Here is a 17952-nt window from a genome sequence, read left to right on the forward strand (position 1 = left end):
CACCATTTCACAGCGGTTAAACCGTTAACTATCCTCTCCCCCCTATCGAAGATTAATTGCCGGCCCAATGGACTGCCGTATTCGAACTTCAAGATATTTACAAGAGACGACACGTACTAGATCCATTCTAGATACGTTATAGTTTAGATATCAACTAGTTCTCTTTTGCATCGCAATTCGGGCAACCAATGTCATTTTTACGTTAGATAGAGTAAGATATCTATTAGATGTGAATTGGATCTCTAAGTCATATCCTGTGGAAATCGTTCAAGAGTATCTCCAGAATCGCGCAAATGTCAAATTTGACAGGTCAGGTGTCAAATTGTACTGGTAACCATGATAACTCCAGGTTTAACTGGTTAACCCTATGGGATGGTGCAAATGGCCCTAAGTCAACTAGTAAATCGAGTCAAGAAAACACAGTAGCATTTACCTCGTCGCCACACAAATGTGGCGCCAGCGGCAGCACGCTGAGGTCTAGGTTCTCGACGCTCTTGAGCGCGAGCTGCTTGAGCTGGTCGAGGCTGAGGTCGCGCGAGCCGGAGCGCGAGTGCGACTTGTAGTTGGTGTTCTCCAGCTGGATGGTCTTGGAGTCGTTGCGGAGGTGCCGCGAGGCCACCAGCACGCGGGAGCTCTTGCGAGCTGTTTGCGATTCCTGTGAGTAGATGTAAGTAATTAATTCTCTGAGTTACAGTAAAATATCTGAGGCTTGTTTCGTGTAAAATGTACGATAAAGATATTTCGGACACGCCACCACATATGTATCCGCGAGGTCCGCCAGAGAGAAAAGTGTCCCAATGTGGGCCGTAATATGAGGTTAATGAATAAAAAGAAAGTGTATAATATGTGTGTAGATGAAGCAGTGCAGTGTATGTAACTGTACATAATTAGGCATTAAAACACTCGTGTGATTCTATTATGAAACTCACTTCGCTCGTTTTATAACCCCACACTCGAGTTTTAATGCCTTTCATTATGTAGCAGTCACATAATAATTACGATAAAATCCAGAAGTATAATTAGTGACAGATACCTGCGAGTACTGCGAGTCGGTGCGCTGGATGGAGGGTCTCGGGTCGGCGTCGGCCTCGAGCGGCGACGTGGCCGCCGAGCTCAGCCCCGACGTCAGGCCCGACCGGAACCCGCTCGCGTTGTCCGCCGACGGCAACTCTTCGAATACTGAAATTAACGGTACAAGTTAGGCTAGAAAAGTCTGCAACAATTTTGATAGCACACGCAGTGCACGTGTTATTTATACCAAGATAAGTGGTCTAATTCTAAATTATCATGACGTTACGTTATTATCATGACTAGGACATAGATTTTGAGATAAAATCTGGTAGAAGTAATGAGAGTAACCAGGAATATGATAGGTGATTCAGTGCAGCGAACCGCAAATCAATGAATTCATACATAAAGTGGCCATGAAATATTGCGGCTGGGTGTACCATTAGCGAGTCTTGTTAGGCCTGCAGTAGACTATATCCGTCGAATCAATCCCACTAAAAATTGTGTCTCCCCGGTATTATAGAAAAAATCGTCTGCAATTATGCAATGCTTGCAAACTTCGTGAAGTCACTGGAAACAACGTACCGATGTTCCCATATACATATGTAGTACATCCGAAATTTTAGTATGGCCACAGGATTAACAATAGTACTAAACTGAAAATCGTAGTACTGAAAATCAAGACCAAATAAAGTAAGACAATGTTGCCACTTTTTACTAGCGCGTCTTGTATTTATGTAAAAATAAGTAAATAAAAGTATTTTTTTAAATCGTAGGAGTAAAATTACCAATAAATAAATTATCTTAGCGTGTTTATTTATATCAAGGAATTTACTATTTTACAAACAAATTATTGCAGTGGCAACATTGTCTTACTTTTTTTGGTCTTGAATTACGATTTTCAGTTTATATACAGAAGATTCACTCTCTAACAAAACGCGTCTGTTACGATTAGGGCAGATATGACCGCTAGGTGGCACTAGGGCCGCACACACGCATCTAGTAGGTTAGGTAAGGACTGTATCGTTTATTATAAATACAACTTTACTTAGCCGTTTTTTCTGGTATTATGTTTTTATTAAAAAATTACACATATAGTTTAATTAGTGCTTTAATAATAAGTAACATTTCGTCCTGGGAGATCACGTAAAGCATATGGTTTGGACAATATTTACCCAATCCTCCCGAGTAACTACAACGATTTCGGACAAATACTACAAGAAAATTTACGGTTTGCGAACAAGATAAGTATTACACAAAAAAAATCGTACTATGTAAACAGCAATTACATATGATTCGTAAAGCGAAACATCTGGGCATAGTCTAATCATTTCTTTTAGTTGGAAAAAAGTTTTGGATCTGTGCTTGGTGGCCTTTTTGAAAATATGGCATGTTACTTACGACAACCCCGACTTTGGTATACAATATAACCATCATGGAGCGTTTCTATCGACCTGTTCTAGCCATGGTTCAACGCCATGAATGTCCGTTAGGCTTTGGATTTCGGTAGATTCTTTTAGCTGTTTCCGTCATTTCCCTGGCGTCAGAAATTGACGGGAATCCAAAATGTTGCATAAAATGTCGTTTTCATGTAAAGATAAAATACACCACATTTATTCTGTGGATGTTCAATTGAGCAATCATGAAAAGGACACTTAGATGGCATATTTTGGCAGCATATTAACCTTTTGTTTCTTTAAATCGTACTAAGGAATCGGTGAAATAGTCTCAAATTAAGCTCGATAGGCTTGTCCGAATTACATTTGCTAGAAGGTATTAAAATCATCATAAAGTCCCTAAAATAAAATAAATGTAAAACATTCTTATATCAGATATGTCTTAAAAATACCCCCAGATTATACCTTAAGAACATAGTAATACAAAATAATACACACGTCAACAGTTAGACCAGGTTTTATCTGTATTTATAATAAACGATACAGTCCTTATGTAGTATGTCGGTATGGGTAGGTAGTTACGTTTGTCGAGGCTGATGATGGAGCCGGCCAGGTCGCGCGCGTCGACGGGCGGCGCATGCTCGAGGTGGCGGCGCCGGCGCACCAGCCACCAGTCCGCCAGGAAGATGCCCAGGGCCACGATCTTGATGCCGCCGCAGAGACCCACGTATCTGTTACACAATTTATGCTTTACAATGTGAACTTGCACTATATAAAACGTATGTGAACAAAATCCTGCCTCCTGTTATTTGGAGTGCAGTGTCAGTCTAGTTTCGGTTTCCAACCTAGGCCATAAGGTAGCAGCAAGGGCGTCACTAGCCGGGAGCGGGGGGTAGCTGACACCAAATATTACATAGAAAGTATGCCCCACAAAAAAGTGGATATCGCCGAAGGCCAGTCCATCTTCTGGCGGCGTTCTTGGGGGGGGGGGATTTTTATTGTACATTCGTCTTAATCGCTATAGACGTGTAGCCTGAATATAATTATCAAACAGCCTAAATAAAACACGTACCTGAAACGAAACTGTTCTATATCGTAGAGCAAGCAGCGGCCGCCCGTCTCGCCGCTGCAGGACTTGTTCCACAGGATGCAGGTGGAGTCGATGAGGTTCCCGAACACGATAGGCGCGGGGATGTAGCCGAACAGCCGGAAGATCACGAACTGCATGCCGAGCGCGAACGAACGCTCCTCTTCACTCACAGACCTGGAAAAGAGGACATTATTACCGACTATAGACCGACCCCTTAAATGAGTCCTTGCTTCATTTCATTCATTTTGTGGCGGTGGGTGGGCCAGTGTACGCCTGCCGCCCAGACCTTCCCCGCCGCCCTTAGTCGTCCTACCCCGTCGCCCCCGTACCGCGCAGGCGAGGACTCATTTAAGCGGTCGATCTATAACGCCAGTCACAATTCATGTACGAAGACCGAGTAACAGTAGGACAATCTTCCGCGTCCTCAAACTTCATATGCAAACTACGATACATGTATCTTTACAATGTGCTTTAATAATGCTTTCGCAAAAATAGGGTTGTGTCACGTCGCTTTTGAATTTAATATCACCAATCGCAATAGGCGACAGTTTCGAACAACTAACTTGCTGATATCGTCCGGAGAACTGATAATTTGTGGACCCCTTTACAGAATTTTTACGTTTGACGGGTCAGACAATCGTGGCATTTGACATTTTAACAGTCATCTCATCTCGCCCTTCCTTCTTCGCAAGATCGAGATGAGATGACTGTTAAAATGTCAAATGCCACGATTGTCTGACCCGTCAAACGTAAAAATTCTGTAAAGGGGTCTACAAATTATCAGTTCGCCGGACGATATCAGCAAGTTAGTTGTTCGAAACTGTCGCCTATTGCGATTAACTGACAGGCTGATATCGTCCGGCGAATTGTCAATCTGTGGGTCTCTTAACCCTTTACCAGAGTAAGGGATATATATTTCCCACATACGGCCCTTCAAATATGTGTTCTATTTTCGATGAGTAAGACTGACATTCGGTTGTCATTTTTGAAATATCAACCTGGTAAAGGGTCAATGTTGGGTTTTTCTAATTGGAGAGAAGCGTACGGTCAATTAATTGGTGATCGGAGTAACCACTTCGTAGCATAATAGCTCCTTTTCGAAACACTTACCGGAGCACGATCATGAGCAGCGGCATCTGCGTGACGGCCACGACGAAGGTCATGAAGAAGAGCAGCACGAGGAAGGGGAAGATGGTGTTGCAGGGCGGGTTGCAGGCGCCGGCGGTGGCCACGGGCACCACGGTCACCTCGCTGTACTCGCGCGCGCCCGCCGCCGTGAGCGCGGCCGCCGACGCGCCGCTCAGCACGCCCGCCATGCCGGGCGCGTTGCCCGCCACGCCTAAACACAACATTACTTATATTATTACGGAACCCTAAAAACGAGCTCAGTTATCGCAAACCCGAGCATGGGTTTCGTCATTGGTTGGCATTGGCTAAAGCGACTTAATAAGTACGCCAAAATATAGAGAAAATACTTTAGGCCTTTAAGTAGGCAATTTATGTGTACTGGATGCTCTAAACTCGAAACCGGACATCTCTCTATTTGAGGGACTCGTTATCAGCAGCAGTTCGATAATCGTTGAAAATTGTTAAGGCCGATTTAGACGGCGCGCGAACTCGCATGCGATTTTAGTTACATTGCGGGCTGTTTGTTACGTCCAAATTCAACTGACCGATCAAAAACCGCAATGTAATGATACTCGCATGCAAGTTCTCGCATCGTCTAAATAGGACTTTAACGTTTACAATGTCCCTATTGTAAACGTGGCACGCTCTCGTTTAGGAGGCCAAAATTCTCTTTGGATCGTTGAGTCAAAATACTAAACTAACGTTACCGTAACCTATTTATGGAAGACGGTGGGTCCACTTACAAGCACAGTTGGCGAAGTTGGACCGCGAGGAGAAGGAGTCCGAGCAGCCCGCGTGGCAAGGCGAGAAGTACGTGAGCCCGTTGTTGCCGCACACCGGCTCCATGTCGGTCTCCGTGCACAGGCAGTTGAAGTTGCACGCCGCCGTCAGGTTCACCTTGAACGGCTCCAGGTTACTACAAGACGGTGGGTCCACTTACAGGCACAGTTGGCGAAGTTGGACCGTGAGGAGAAGGAGTCCGAGCAGCCCGCGTGGCAAGGCGAGAAGTACGTGAGCCCGTTGTTGCCGCACACCGGCTCCATGTCGGTCTCCGTGCACAGGCAGTTGAAGTTGCACGCCGCCGTCAGGTTCACCTTGAACAGCTCCAGGTTACTACAAGACGGTGGGTCCACTTACAGGCACAGTTGGCGAAGTTGGACCGCGAGGAGAAGGAGTCCGAGCAGCCCGCGTGGCAAGGCGAGAAGTACGTGAGCCCGTTGTTGCCGCACACCGGCTCCATGTCGGTCTCCGTGCACAGGCAGTTGAAGTTGCACGCCGCCGTCAGGTTCACCTTGAACGGCTCCAGGTTACTGCAAGCACAAATACACGTGTATTTAGTAAAACATAAAATAATTACAATTTTCTGAAACAGTGCGGGCTAGGAAGTTATCTGCCAAATTAGCGATAAAGGTTTAAGAAGATGAAGATTAGGTATTCCATCTATCCAATTTCTTTGTCCAATGTGAATTGCGTCTCACTATATCATTAAGCAAAATGTGAGATGAAAATACGCATTGGACAGATATAATACCATCCTAAGTAACAACTAGGGCAGGGGTCGGCAAACCACGGCTCACGAATCGCATGCAGCTTTAAGTTAGATCACTAAAAACAACATTTGCGACTCTGAGATTCCTACTACAGCGCTAGTTCTTATTCTTATAAGTTTCCTGACCCCTGAACTAGGGTATCGACGCTAACTCACCTGGCATTCGTATACGGAATAGTAGTCCCGGCCATCTGGATGTTATCGCAGCCGAGGAAGAACAGCAGCGCGTAGCAAGAGAGGCAGATGGTGTTGGAGATCAGTACGAACTGAACGGCGCCCTTGGGCCGCAGTTCGAGCCGCTTCAGCAGGCAGCCGCCCATGAAGATACCGATGCATGCTCCGGGGATGGCAATGGATCCTGCAAAAAAAATCGTTTTAAAATCTTGTTCTTCTGATAACAGAAAAAAAGATACATGCGTTTTTGTGCGTTCATATAATTCAATAAGATGCAAAGGTGCAGCCTGCTCTCATTCAACACCGGTTTGTGACTTCACAAATTCACATTCACATACTCCTTAGAATTTAATCGCGGAAGTAGCTGCGTAGTTACCGCCACGATTTCGTCCTTCACCGAAAATGTCAAAAGATTTTCTATTTAAGTTCCAAAAAAGTGTATTGTGTAAGCGTGTTGTATTGGTAATAGCCAGGGTCTGAATCCACGCTCTCTGGATTAAAGTCGGACGCCTAAACTTCTCAGCCATTACTGTTTGAGGCATTGGCTACGTAATTTATAAGTTCTTTAATGTTGAAACCTGAGTGTATTGGAACCTAACATTAGTTTAGAAATGTAAAAGTACGTAACTATACATATGTGTTGGGACCGAATACCGATCATCAATCAATAAACATCAATGAAAGTCACTAGGACATGGGTACTGAATAATTGACTTGTCACGTAGCAACAGAAGTATTTACCTAAACCTGGTTTCAATACTTCGTTTTAGTTGGACAGAAATAGACTTAGGAAGCAAGTATCTATTCTTTGGCATAACCCGGCAAACTTACTACGTCAATAAACAAACATGATTCAAAATAGACATAGGAATGATGGACGTTTAGGAATCTAACACGGTCAATCAAATGTGTTACATGTTTGAATGTTCCGCGATTAAAAACTAGAACTGACCCCATAAAGGAATCTGAATGATTAATGTATTCCTTGCTCTGAAGAGCGGCACAATGACGCATTAACAATGGTTAAAATTATAGTCTTATCTAAGTAGGTATTCTTTGCTGTTACTAAGGAGCAATTTCCGTAATATTGTAATTGTTAATCGGAGACTTATTGATCGAGGAACCAATTTAAACAACAGGCCTTGACATGCTTGATAGATAGTTCATATAAAGCACAAGGATTTGGGGCTAACTGCGGCGTCTTATCGTATCGTGACAGCAAAGTTACGCCAAGGTAAAATGCACATATACCTAAAACTTACCCAATAGTTCTAGTTTATTGTTAATTTATTGGTTGTATCAAAATTAGCGTGCGTATACGTATAAAAGCTTAATACTATATATTAAAGTGGGATGAAATTCAGATTTATGTTTTTTATTGATATTTATTCAAAGAACTATTATCGTCCATGGATAAAACAGCATGTGTTTCTTTGCAGCAGTATTTATTTACAATGCAGCGCGGTCAATGGTTTATGTTTATTTAATCAGAATTAGATCGTCGACCAACAAACAACTCTGACCGTATTGCAGAACGTGTTTTTTATAGTACACTGGTTTTGGCGGGTGTTAACGCCTAGCATGTGTTTGTGTGAACGATTGATGCACTCACACACGCATACGTCAAAGAACCTGCCCTATCGACGCGAGCCGACTGCTTTACCGACCGCGCCGCGTCCTTCACTCGTCCTCAAGCCACGAAAACGAAAACGTGCTACTTTCTTATACAATTTTATTTTTACTGGTTATTAAACCATTTTTATATTTTTTAAAAGTAGTAGCCTTCATTTCTACTCCCGTCAAATCATCCCAGCAATAAGTACCGGCGTTCACATTTTTGGACCTACGAACTCGGATATTGCACCAGCGACGAACAAAGAACAAAGGAAATACTTCGCTGCGTGATTTGGCTGTTACTACGTGCAAGTTTTCAAACATCGGATTCATCAAAACTAGGACGAGTCATCCGATTTTATACACATCAACGACTTCTACGTGGCTTCAAGATATTTTATAGACGAGGACAAATATTGGGAGAAGAAATCTGAGAGTGAGAGTTCGGAGACAAAGGAATCGACGGCGCCGACACAGGAAACATTAGCTAAGTTCTATTGAGATTGGCAAACCGTAAGTTCGTTCCGATTGTTCGTTCCGAAATCACTAATTTCCAACACAATCCTTCATTTGTGTATTTGCTTCCGTTATTTTGTGTTGTCGTTACAAACGTATTGCACGTTCCTTGCAAATCCTTCATTTTGCATAAAATTCATAATTATTACTTATTTTCAACGTTAACGTTTCCTAATAACGTTAACAGTTATTTCTTAATAACGCTCACAAATCCGTTATTTTGTGTTGCCGTTAAAAACGTAGTGCACGTTATTCGCAAATCCTTTATTTTGCAAATCATTCAAACTTATACATACTTAAATACGTTAACGATCCGTTATTCTGTTAACGAGTTATTTCACGTAATTGCACTTAGCAACAAATTATCATATCTACATTCTCATCATAAACAGGTTAATTCTGTTATCAGTGCAATCACTTCATTTACGCCTTGTGCATTATTGCTCATATTTTCCTCATTGTTAAACAAAGGTTGGAATTACACCTTTTGTTCATTTATAATTATAAAGATAATAAATTGCATTTCAGAGTGTTCTAGTTTTTTGGCATTACTTCGTTGTGAGTGCGAACTGTGTATAACTACGTACTTAGATAGTGTTATTTCACGTGTTCCAGTGCATTCCGATATCGGTGCTGTTTGGCTGGCGCCTCGCTTGGCCAGCCCGGACACCGCTCGCTCGCTGCTAGCTGTTGCTACCTACGCGCTTGCACCGCTTGGCTTTTTGCAGTTTTTACGCGCACCCTCACTTCGCTGCTTTTGTGCTGATTTAAGTAATCGTTTCAAATCTTTATTTTTTATCTTCATCGCATTGCAAATAATTTGGTTGTTGTTTTTTCTAGCAACTCATTTCATCGCATTGGTTCGTAATAAATATACATTATTTTATAAAATAAGCAATCAGTGCCAAGTTATAGTTACATCTATAGTACCTACTCAAATTAATTCATTCCTTTGCCTTTTAATTTATATATTTTAAAATGGTTGACAATAAACCTTTGATTAGAAGGCGTGCCTCATTAAAAGCTAAGCTTACGCTATTTGAAAGCCACCTAACAACTGTCGAAAGTTGTGATCGCTTGAGTAGACTACAACTTACAGAATTAAACGACCGATTGTCTAAAATCGAAGAAATTTATTCTGAATTTGACTCCGTTCAGTGTGATATAGAGAATGAATTGGAAATTCCAGATGAGCAGTATAAAGAACGCGATGCTTTCGAGAGCAAGTACTTCGGGCTCGTCGCGCGCGCACGCGAGCTGCTGTCGGCGGCCGCGCCGGCGCCGGCGCCGGGCGCCTCTGCGGGCAGCGACCGCTCGGAGACAGGTTCTTGTGTGACTGCGATTGGAGGTGGGACAAAACTTAAACTTCCTACTATAGATATGCCTAGCTTCTCGGGCCATTATCATGACTGGCTGGAGTTCCGTGACACATTTAGTAGTCTCATACATTCAAATAACTCAATTCCAAACATTAATAAATTTCATTACCTGCGCGCCGCACTGAAGGGCAGTGCCGCGGTAATAATTCAATCTTTGGATTTTTCCAGCGATAATTATACATTAGCTTGGGAATTACTTTGCGATCGTTATAATAACAAAAGGTCTTTAGTGAACAATCATATTCAGGCAATTTTTAACATAGAACAATTGTCAAAAGAATCGTCTAGATCAATAAGAAACCTTATTGACACGATAAATAAAAACTTAAGAGCACTCAAATCACTTGATCTCCCTACTGAGCATTGGGATGTACTTATAATTCAAATAATTTCAAGCAAATTAGATACAACTACTCATCATAAATGGGAATCCTATAGGAATAAACTAAAGGAGCTTCCTACACTTAAAATGTTTAACGATTTCCTTAAAGATCGGGCTGACTTACTAGAATCTACAGAAATGTCTAATAAAAAACGTAGGTCTAGCGACACTACGCACAATCGACAGAAGGCGTTGACAGCTACTACATATTCCCCTACTACTTCTCGCAAGTATGCTTGTCCGTTCTGTAATGACGATCACGCACTGTACCTATGTCAAAAGTTCAAATCATTAAAATTACAAGCTCGCGTTGATAAAGCTAAAGCACTCAAGGTTTGCTTGAACTGTTTACGCGTGGGTCACAATGAAAAAACGTGTAGGCTGAACCCCTGTCGCACATGTGGAGTACAGCGCAATAGTTTATTGCACGAACATACAACTCCTGCATCTTCGCCTTCGTCAAATGACGTCGCGCTGCATTCTTTGCCGCAGCCTGACGATGAAGAACAATTTTCTAGTCCAGTTCAAGAAATTTCAATGTCAGCCGTACAAAATGATAGAATGCTACTGTCAACGGTCTTAATTCAAGTGACAGACCACAGTGGTCAAAAACACACAATACGAGCGTTACTCGATAATGGTTCGACCGCGAGTTATATTACTGAAAGTTTACGCGCTAAACTAAACTTACCTACTTCTTCAGCTCCGACAACCGTCGAAGGTTTAAATTATCAAACATCAAATTTGTCAAAGTCTTGTGACGTACTTATGTCGTCATTAATCAATGATTATCAGTTAAAGGTGCCCTGCTATGTGGCATCGCGTATAACCCAACCGTTGCCAGTGTCTCGAATTGACCGTACAACGTTAAACATACCGCCACACATTAGGTTGGCAGATCCCACATTTGATGTGCCTGCTCCAGTAGACATGTTACTTTCATTAGGAATATTTTGGTCAGTACTTGGTACTCATAAAATTCCATTAGGTAAAAACAAACCAACTTTATGGGAAACCAAATTGGGTTATTTAGTTACAGTTCCAACAGAACAATACTCACCATCGAATTTAAATACAGTCCATTGCAACCATAACATTAATTTACACTTACAACATTATGATAAACAATTAAATGATCAACTTTCTCAATTCTTTGAATTAGAATCAGTCGCAACGCGTAAACAAATTTCCAAAGAAGAGCAGGAATGTGAACAGAGTTTTATAAATAATACAACTCGGCTTCCTGACGGTCGTTTTGAAGTGACGATTCCATTAAAGGAGACGCCTGAAAAACTAGGCGACTCTTATGAAAGAGCTCTGTCCAGGTTCATCTCTTTGGAGCGTAGATTCAAACGTGAACCACATTTTAAAGAACAATATTGTAAATTCATTAAGGAATATATTGCATTAAATCACATGTCATTAAATGAGAACCCCGAAAATGACACTCAGTCATATTTATTTGCCCACCATGGAATTTTACGTGAATCTTTATCTACGAAATTAAGAGTCGTATTTGATGGATCTATGGCAACGACATCTGGCGTATACTTCAATCAAATTCAATTGATCGGTCCGACAGTTCAAGACGACCTTATAAGCATACTTATAAGAATGCGCCAGCATAAGTTCATTGTTACCGCAGATGTTGAAAAAATGTATCGAATGATCAATGTTACCCCATCTCAACATTCGCTTCAACAAATTTTATGGCGTTTTGAACCCTATGAGCAATTACAACAATATAAACTACATACAGTTACCTACGGTACGGCGTCAGCTCCCTTTCTCGCGACAAGGTGCTTGACACAGTTAGGTATTGAATGTCCCGACAAGAAGGTCTCAGAAGTCATCCAACATGACTTCTATGTTGACGATTTAATCACTGGGGCATCCTCTGAATCTGATCTCATTAATATTTGCAAGGGTGTAATGACTCAATTAGAAACTGGTCAATTTCATCTACGTAAATTCAATTCAAACAGTGCTCATATTGTTACCGAAATAATCGGTAAAAGTAATGGTGACGAATTACTTAATTTATGTGACAATGAATATTCAAAAACGTTAGGCTTACTCTGGTCTTCTAAGGAAGACAACTTATTATTTTCAGTTAATCTTGTCGAAAATAACAACGTTACCAAACGTACAATACTTTCAATGATGTCACAAATCTTTGATCCATTAGGTCTAGTTAACCCATGCGTGCTTTTAGCGAAAACAATTCTTCAGAAGCTATGGGCCGCAAAGATCTCGTGGGACGAGCCTGTGCCGTCAGACATATCAATTCTATGGTCTAAATTCGTATCGTCACTACGTACCATAAATAATATTCGTATTCCTCGATGTGTCGTGATCGACAGTCCTTTATCAATAGAACTTCATACGTACAGCGATGCATCTACACAAGCTTACGCCGCCTGCGTTTATTTACGTAGCGTTAATAATAATAATGTATCTGTCCATTTAGTGGCAGCAAAAAGTAAAGTTTCTCCGTTGAAACCTGTGCTGACTGTACCGAAACTCGAATTAGCCGGGGCGCTTTTAGCTGTACGGCTAGCAAATAAAGTGAAATCAGCACTTAGATTAAAAATCACTAGTTGCACCTACTGGTGCGATTCCACAATTGTTCTCGGTTGGATTCGTTCACCTAAAGCTCATCAGCTAAAACCATTTGTGTTTAATCGAGTTAGCGAGATATGTGACTCAACTGACCCAAGTGATTGGCGCTATGTGCCTACAAAATGTAACCCTGCCGATATAGGTTCTCGCGGGGCAGACGCCAATCAATTGGAAAATTGCAACTTATGGTGGTCAGGGCCACCCTATCTACTTCAAGACGAACATTCTTGGCCTAAACAGCCATTACATTTACAAGATTCTGATTTACCAGAGTTCAAGGTCATATGCAACTTAAATGCAAGTCATACTGATCACACATCGTATTTTACTGAGTTTATGAAGCGATTTTCTAATTTCGGTAAGCTGCAACGTATAATCGCATACGTTCATCGGTTTATTTACAATTGTCGTAACCCACAAAACAAATATACTGGTTACATAAAAATAAATGAACTAAATTTATCTTTAAATTCAATGTGCAGATTCGTTCAGCTTGAAGTTTTTAGCTCGGAATATGACTTATTAAAAAATAAAAAACAATTGTCTGCCAATAATAAATTGCTACAATTGAATCCATTTTACAACACAACTGATAAACTGTTACGAGTAGGTGGCAGACTCTGTAACTCATTTTATGATTATGACACTAAACACCCAATATTGCTAGATTCAAAGCATCATTTAGCCACACTAATAGTTAGACACTATCATACAATGTTTTTACATGCACCTCCGCAACTATTACTTGCGATCTTGCGTCACAAATTCTGGTTGATCAATGGTCGAAACCTTGCCAGAAAAATAGTTGAAAATTGCATTAGATGTCGTCGTTATGCAGGCAAGAGTATTCAACCTATAATGGGCAATCTTCCTTCGCCACGTCTGCATACTGACTATGTATTTGCTAATACCGCGTGTGATTACGCCGGACCAATCATGATACTGAACCGAAGAGGCCGAGGCAGCAGACTGATAAAGTCGTATCTGTGCATATTTGTTTGTCTAGCCGTAAAAGCGGTTCACATAGAACTTGTCACCGATCTAAGTAGTAACACTTTCCTCGCAGCACTAGATCGATTCATTGCCCGCAGAGGAAAGCCTCAAAACATTTTCTCAGACAATGGGACTTGCTTTACAGGCGCATGTAATGAGTTGTCTAAATTTTTAAAATCAAATACTAACTATATCAGCTCAAAAGCATCTGAGATGTTCATAAACTTTAAATTTTCACCAGCATATAGTCCACACTTTAATGGATTAGCCGAGGGTTCCGTAAAATCTGTTAAATACCACTTAAAAAGGGTCTTAGGTTTAGCCCACTTAACGTACGAAGATTTAAATTCAGTTCTCACTTGCATCGAGGCTACCCTTAATTCTAGGCCTCTCACTCCATTATCATCCGACCCTTCAGACCTTACCGCGCTTACCCCCGCTCACTTCTTAATCGGACGAACGCTAACGATGTTGCCTTCTCCTCAGAGCTCTGACCCTGCGGCGATACCTACTCTCTCACGATATATGAGGATTCAACAATTGAAAGCCCATTTCTGGTCCCGATATTATACAGAGTACATTACAGAGCTCCAGAAACGACAGAAATGGCGCAAACAAGGACAGCAACTCCAGCTAGGAGAAATGGTGCTGGTGAAAGATGACCGGCTGCCTCCCAACCGATGGCTGCTGGGGCGCGTGACGCGCCTCTACCCCGGCTCCGACGGCGTGACCCGCGTAGCCGACGTCAACACCACTTCGGGAACTCTTCGACGAGCTTTCAACCGACTGTGCCCTCTACCAGTCATGGACACGAACTTCGTTCCTGGGGCCGCAACATGTTAACGCCTAGCATGTGTTTGTGTGAACGATTGATGCACTCACACACGCATACGTCAAAGAACCTGCCCTATCGACGCGAGCTGACTGCTTTACCGACCGCGCCGCGTCCTTCACTCGTCCTCAAGCCACGAAAACGAAAACGTGCTACTTTCTTATACAATTTTATTTTTACTGGTTATTAAACCATTTTTATATTTTTTAAAAGTAGTAGCCTTCATTTCTACTCCCGTCAAATCATCCCAGCAATAAGTACCGGCGTTCACAGCGGGCGTATACGTCAGTGTGTAGTTTGGATGTAAAACGTTGCCATGAGAAATATCTACAAATCAAACTCCACAGGCTACAAGGCATTTTATTCCGTGCACCAGGTACTCGGTCAGGAGACCTAAAGGCACATATAATTGTTCTGGACTCTCTCTAAGCATTTCGGCACGACGAACCCGGACACTACCATAAGCTCCATGCAAGCGCCGAGGCATGGCACCAAGTACACCGGGTTATTGACCACGGGTCTAGTTGTAATGGACTCACCCGTGAAAACACTGGCCTGACTCTTGCCGAGACTAAACTGCGTCTCCAAGTATTTCGGCAGGAACACGACGAACCCGGACACGATCATGAACTCCATGCAGGCGCCGAGGCACGTCACAACGTACACCGGGTTATTAAGCACTGGTCTAGTTGTAATGGACTCACCCGTGAAAACACTGGCCTGACTCTTGCCGAGACTAAACTGCGTCTCCAAGTATTTCGGCAGGAACACGACGAACCCGGACACGATCATGAACTCCATGCAGGCGCCGAGGCACGTCACAACGTACACCGGGTTATTGAGCACTGATCTAGTTGTAATGAACTCACCCGTGAAAACACTGGCCTGACTCTTGCCGAGACTGAACTGCGTCTCCAAGTATTTCGGCAGGAACACGACGAACCCGGACACGATCATAAGCTCCATGCAAGCGCCGAGGCACGTCACAACGTACACTGGGTTCTTGAGCAGTCTCCACATAGATACCGGGATATCTGAAATACAATGTCAAGGATGAAATTTACAACATACTGCTATTAATTGGAAAAACAACAAATGAGATAAAGAAGGCGGTAAGTACAGTTATGTGACGTCAGTTCTAAATGTAAACTATGTATTATGTTTTGATATCGTAAACCCAGTGCGACGGCCGGGTTTTTTTATAACCTATCCGTCCGCTGTTTTGTAACTGCTTAAATTAGCGACAAATAAAACTATGTAGGTAATTTTACGACAGCAAACCATTCCGTCCATTTTATACTATATGAAGACATATACACAAGAAATTGTGCTATATGTATATCTCCACTCCACTGTCTCAAGACAATCGAATTGTTTGTTAGTAATCTCAGAGGAGCCGATGCATTTGTTTGCTTAGACGAGCTATTCTAGGATGCGTGAGCAATCACTGTTTGTAAACATTATTGAAACCGAACAACATCAATTAGTGAATGTTTCATTCATTTTGTCATGAGATGATCCATGTTATGGTGAATTATAAATAGAATTTCTTTATTTTAATTATACTTTCACAAGATTCTTTTTGGCTTTCGCCATGTTGCGGTTTCTTAGTGCTACTAATTTATTTTTCTCAAAAATGGACGGCAAAGTCGACCTTGCCGTCTAAAAAATAGGTCGCGAAGCGCGTAGTTTATGGTCAGTCAAAATTTAAAAAGTTAAAAACATTGCAGTCTCGATTTTGGGACTGCAATGTTGCATACAAATTCCATTATTTGTCGTGTTCCATACTTTTTAAAAGTTCTAATGGCCATATCAAATAAAGGCACCGGCCCATTAAACAGCCAAACAGATGATAAGTACAGCGACTATTTAGCTGTCTCAAATAGGTTGGCGTATTTTTGGCAGAAAAATACACTTCTATTTTTTTATTAAAAAAATAAAAAGGCGGCAAGGGCTTTTTTCTGTGAAAATATATACGTAAGAACGTTGCTTTTGTAAAATATTTCTATGATATTTATGTTTCTTGCACCATTTTTGAGAAAAGCACTATATATGACTCGGCTGGAAGGCTACTTGCTGGCTTCGGATTCAATTAAACGGACTCCCAAAGTCGTCCGTTTAAAACGAATCCTCAGCCTGCAAGTAGCTACTTCCGAGCCTCGACAATAATGTACTATTACTGGCAAGGAGACTCTTTGACATCAGACGTTGAAAGTTATGGAATGTCACCAATTAAAACAAGAATAATAGATTTCGTCCCAAAACGCGAAAAAGAAAAAAAATGGATACATTAAAACATTTACATCTGTAAAAGAACAATAAACAATGTTTAAAGCTATTATGATTTAAGAATTCGAATTACCTGAGCAAGATGATAAACATTATGACTCTGACCAACCTACCTTTTATATCCTTGCCATAGCCCGTGTCCTTTATATCGGATGGCGGTTTCACCGGAGGCTTAGCGGTCCCCGAGCCGCTAGCCGCGGCCGCTTTCTCCACTAGTCTGATCTTCTCTTTCTCTCGCACCAGCACCTTGGGGAACGAGAAGAAAGGGACGGCGACCAGTATCAGCAGGAAGCCGCAGAGCAGGAAGCCGCCCCACCACATGCCGACCCAGCGGTGGTCGTATTGATCTAAAAATAATTAATTCCACATTGAATTCCAGTTTAGAAGTCTGCAATCAGCAAAACACTTGCATCGAGCCGTAAGATCTAAGCAATTGTAAAGAGAAATATTTTTTTGTCACGTATTGAGTTTAAGTACAATGGGTTTAGTTGAAATGTAAAGAATGGAATGGTACATCTTCATCATCATCATAATGTCCTGGCCGGTTTCGACCACGGCGACTGGGGACAATCTTACACGGATCAACCTAGCCCCAAACTAAGCAAAGCTTGTACTATGGGTACTAGGCGACGATATAATATACTTATATATATTATTGAGTCATTTACTTAACCTCATATCCATAAACTTAGCAAATCTCAGTTCAATTTTGTCACTAACAAACAAGTGTCTGACTGGCAGATAGGGACAAACGATTATCAACGGCGTGTTAGATGTCACAGATGTTTAAGAATAACGCTATTACATTACATTACCTACAATTTAATTGGGTTGCAAAATTTCTACCTATCACACTAATAAAATTGAACATGTGGTAAGTAACTACCCTATTGGATCATAACAGTTAATCTGATAAGATTTTATCCAGTCAAATTATTCAATTATACAGCAACACAACACATACGGTTAGCCAATATTG

At 41.7% G+C, this 17952-nt stretch overlaps 2 protein-coding genes across 2 annotated transcripts in view; one reads left to right on the forward strand and one right to left on the reverse strand.

Annotated features, from left to right (window-relative positions):
• Positions 1-17952, reverse strand: part of LOC134680184 (solute carrier organic anion transporter family member 5A1-like) — a 74961-nt gene that overhangs the window by 2957 nt on the left and 54052 nt on the right. The window contains exons 10-18 of the mRNA XM_063539264.1: positions 17087-17320; positions 15554-15718; positions 6329-6530; positions 5761-5933; positions 4606-4834; positions 3478-3669; positions 2988-3136; positions 1034-1179; positions 434-655 (exon numbers count right to left, since the gene is read on the reverse strand). Of these exons, the coding sequence (XP_063395334.1) occupies positions 434-655; positions 1034-1179; positions 2988-3136; positions 3478-3669; positions 4606-4834; positions 5761-5933; positions 6329-6530; positions 15554-15718; positions 17087-17320 (1712 nt within the window). The remainder of the gene's footprint in view (positions 1-433; positions 656-1033; positions 1180-2987; positions 3137-3477; positions 3670-4605; positions 4835-5760; positions 5934-6328; positions 6531-15553; positions 15719-17086; positions 17321-17952) is intronic.
• LOC134680182 (uncharacterized) lies at positions 9372-14836 on the forward strand. Its single transcript, XM_063539261.1, has one exon. It carries the CDS (start codon positions 9455-9457, stop codon positions 14693-14695), a length of 5241 nt encoding a protein of 1746 aa, XP_063395331.1. The 5' UTR covers positions 9372-9454; the 3' UTR covers positions 14696-14836.

The sequence above is a fragment of the Cydia fagiglandana genome, chromosome 3, assembly GCF_963556715.1.
Source record: "Cydia fagiglandana chromosome 3, ilCydFagi1.1, whole genome shotgun sequence".
NCBI lineage: Eukaryota > Metazoa > Arthropoda > Insecta > Lepidoptera > Tortricidae > Cydia > Cydia fagiglandana.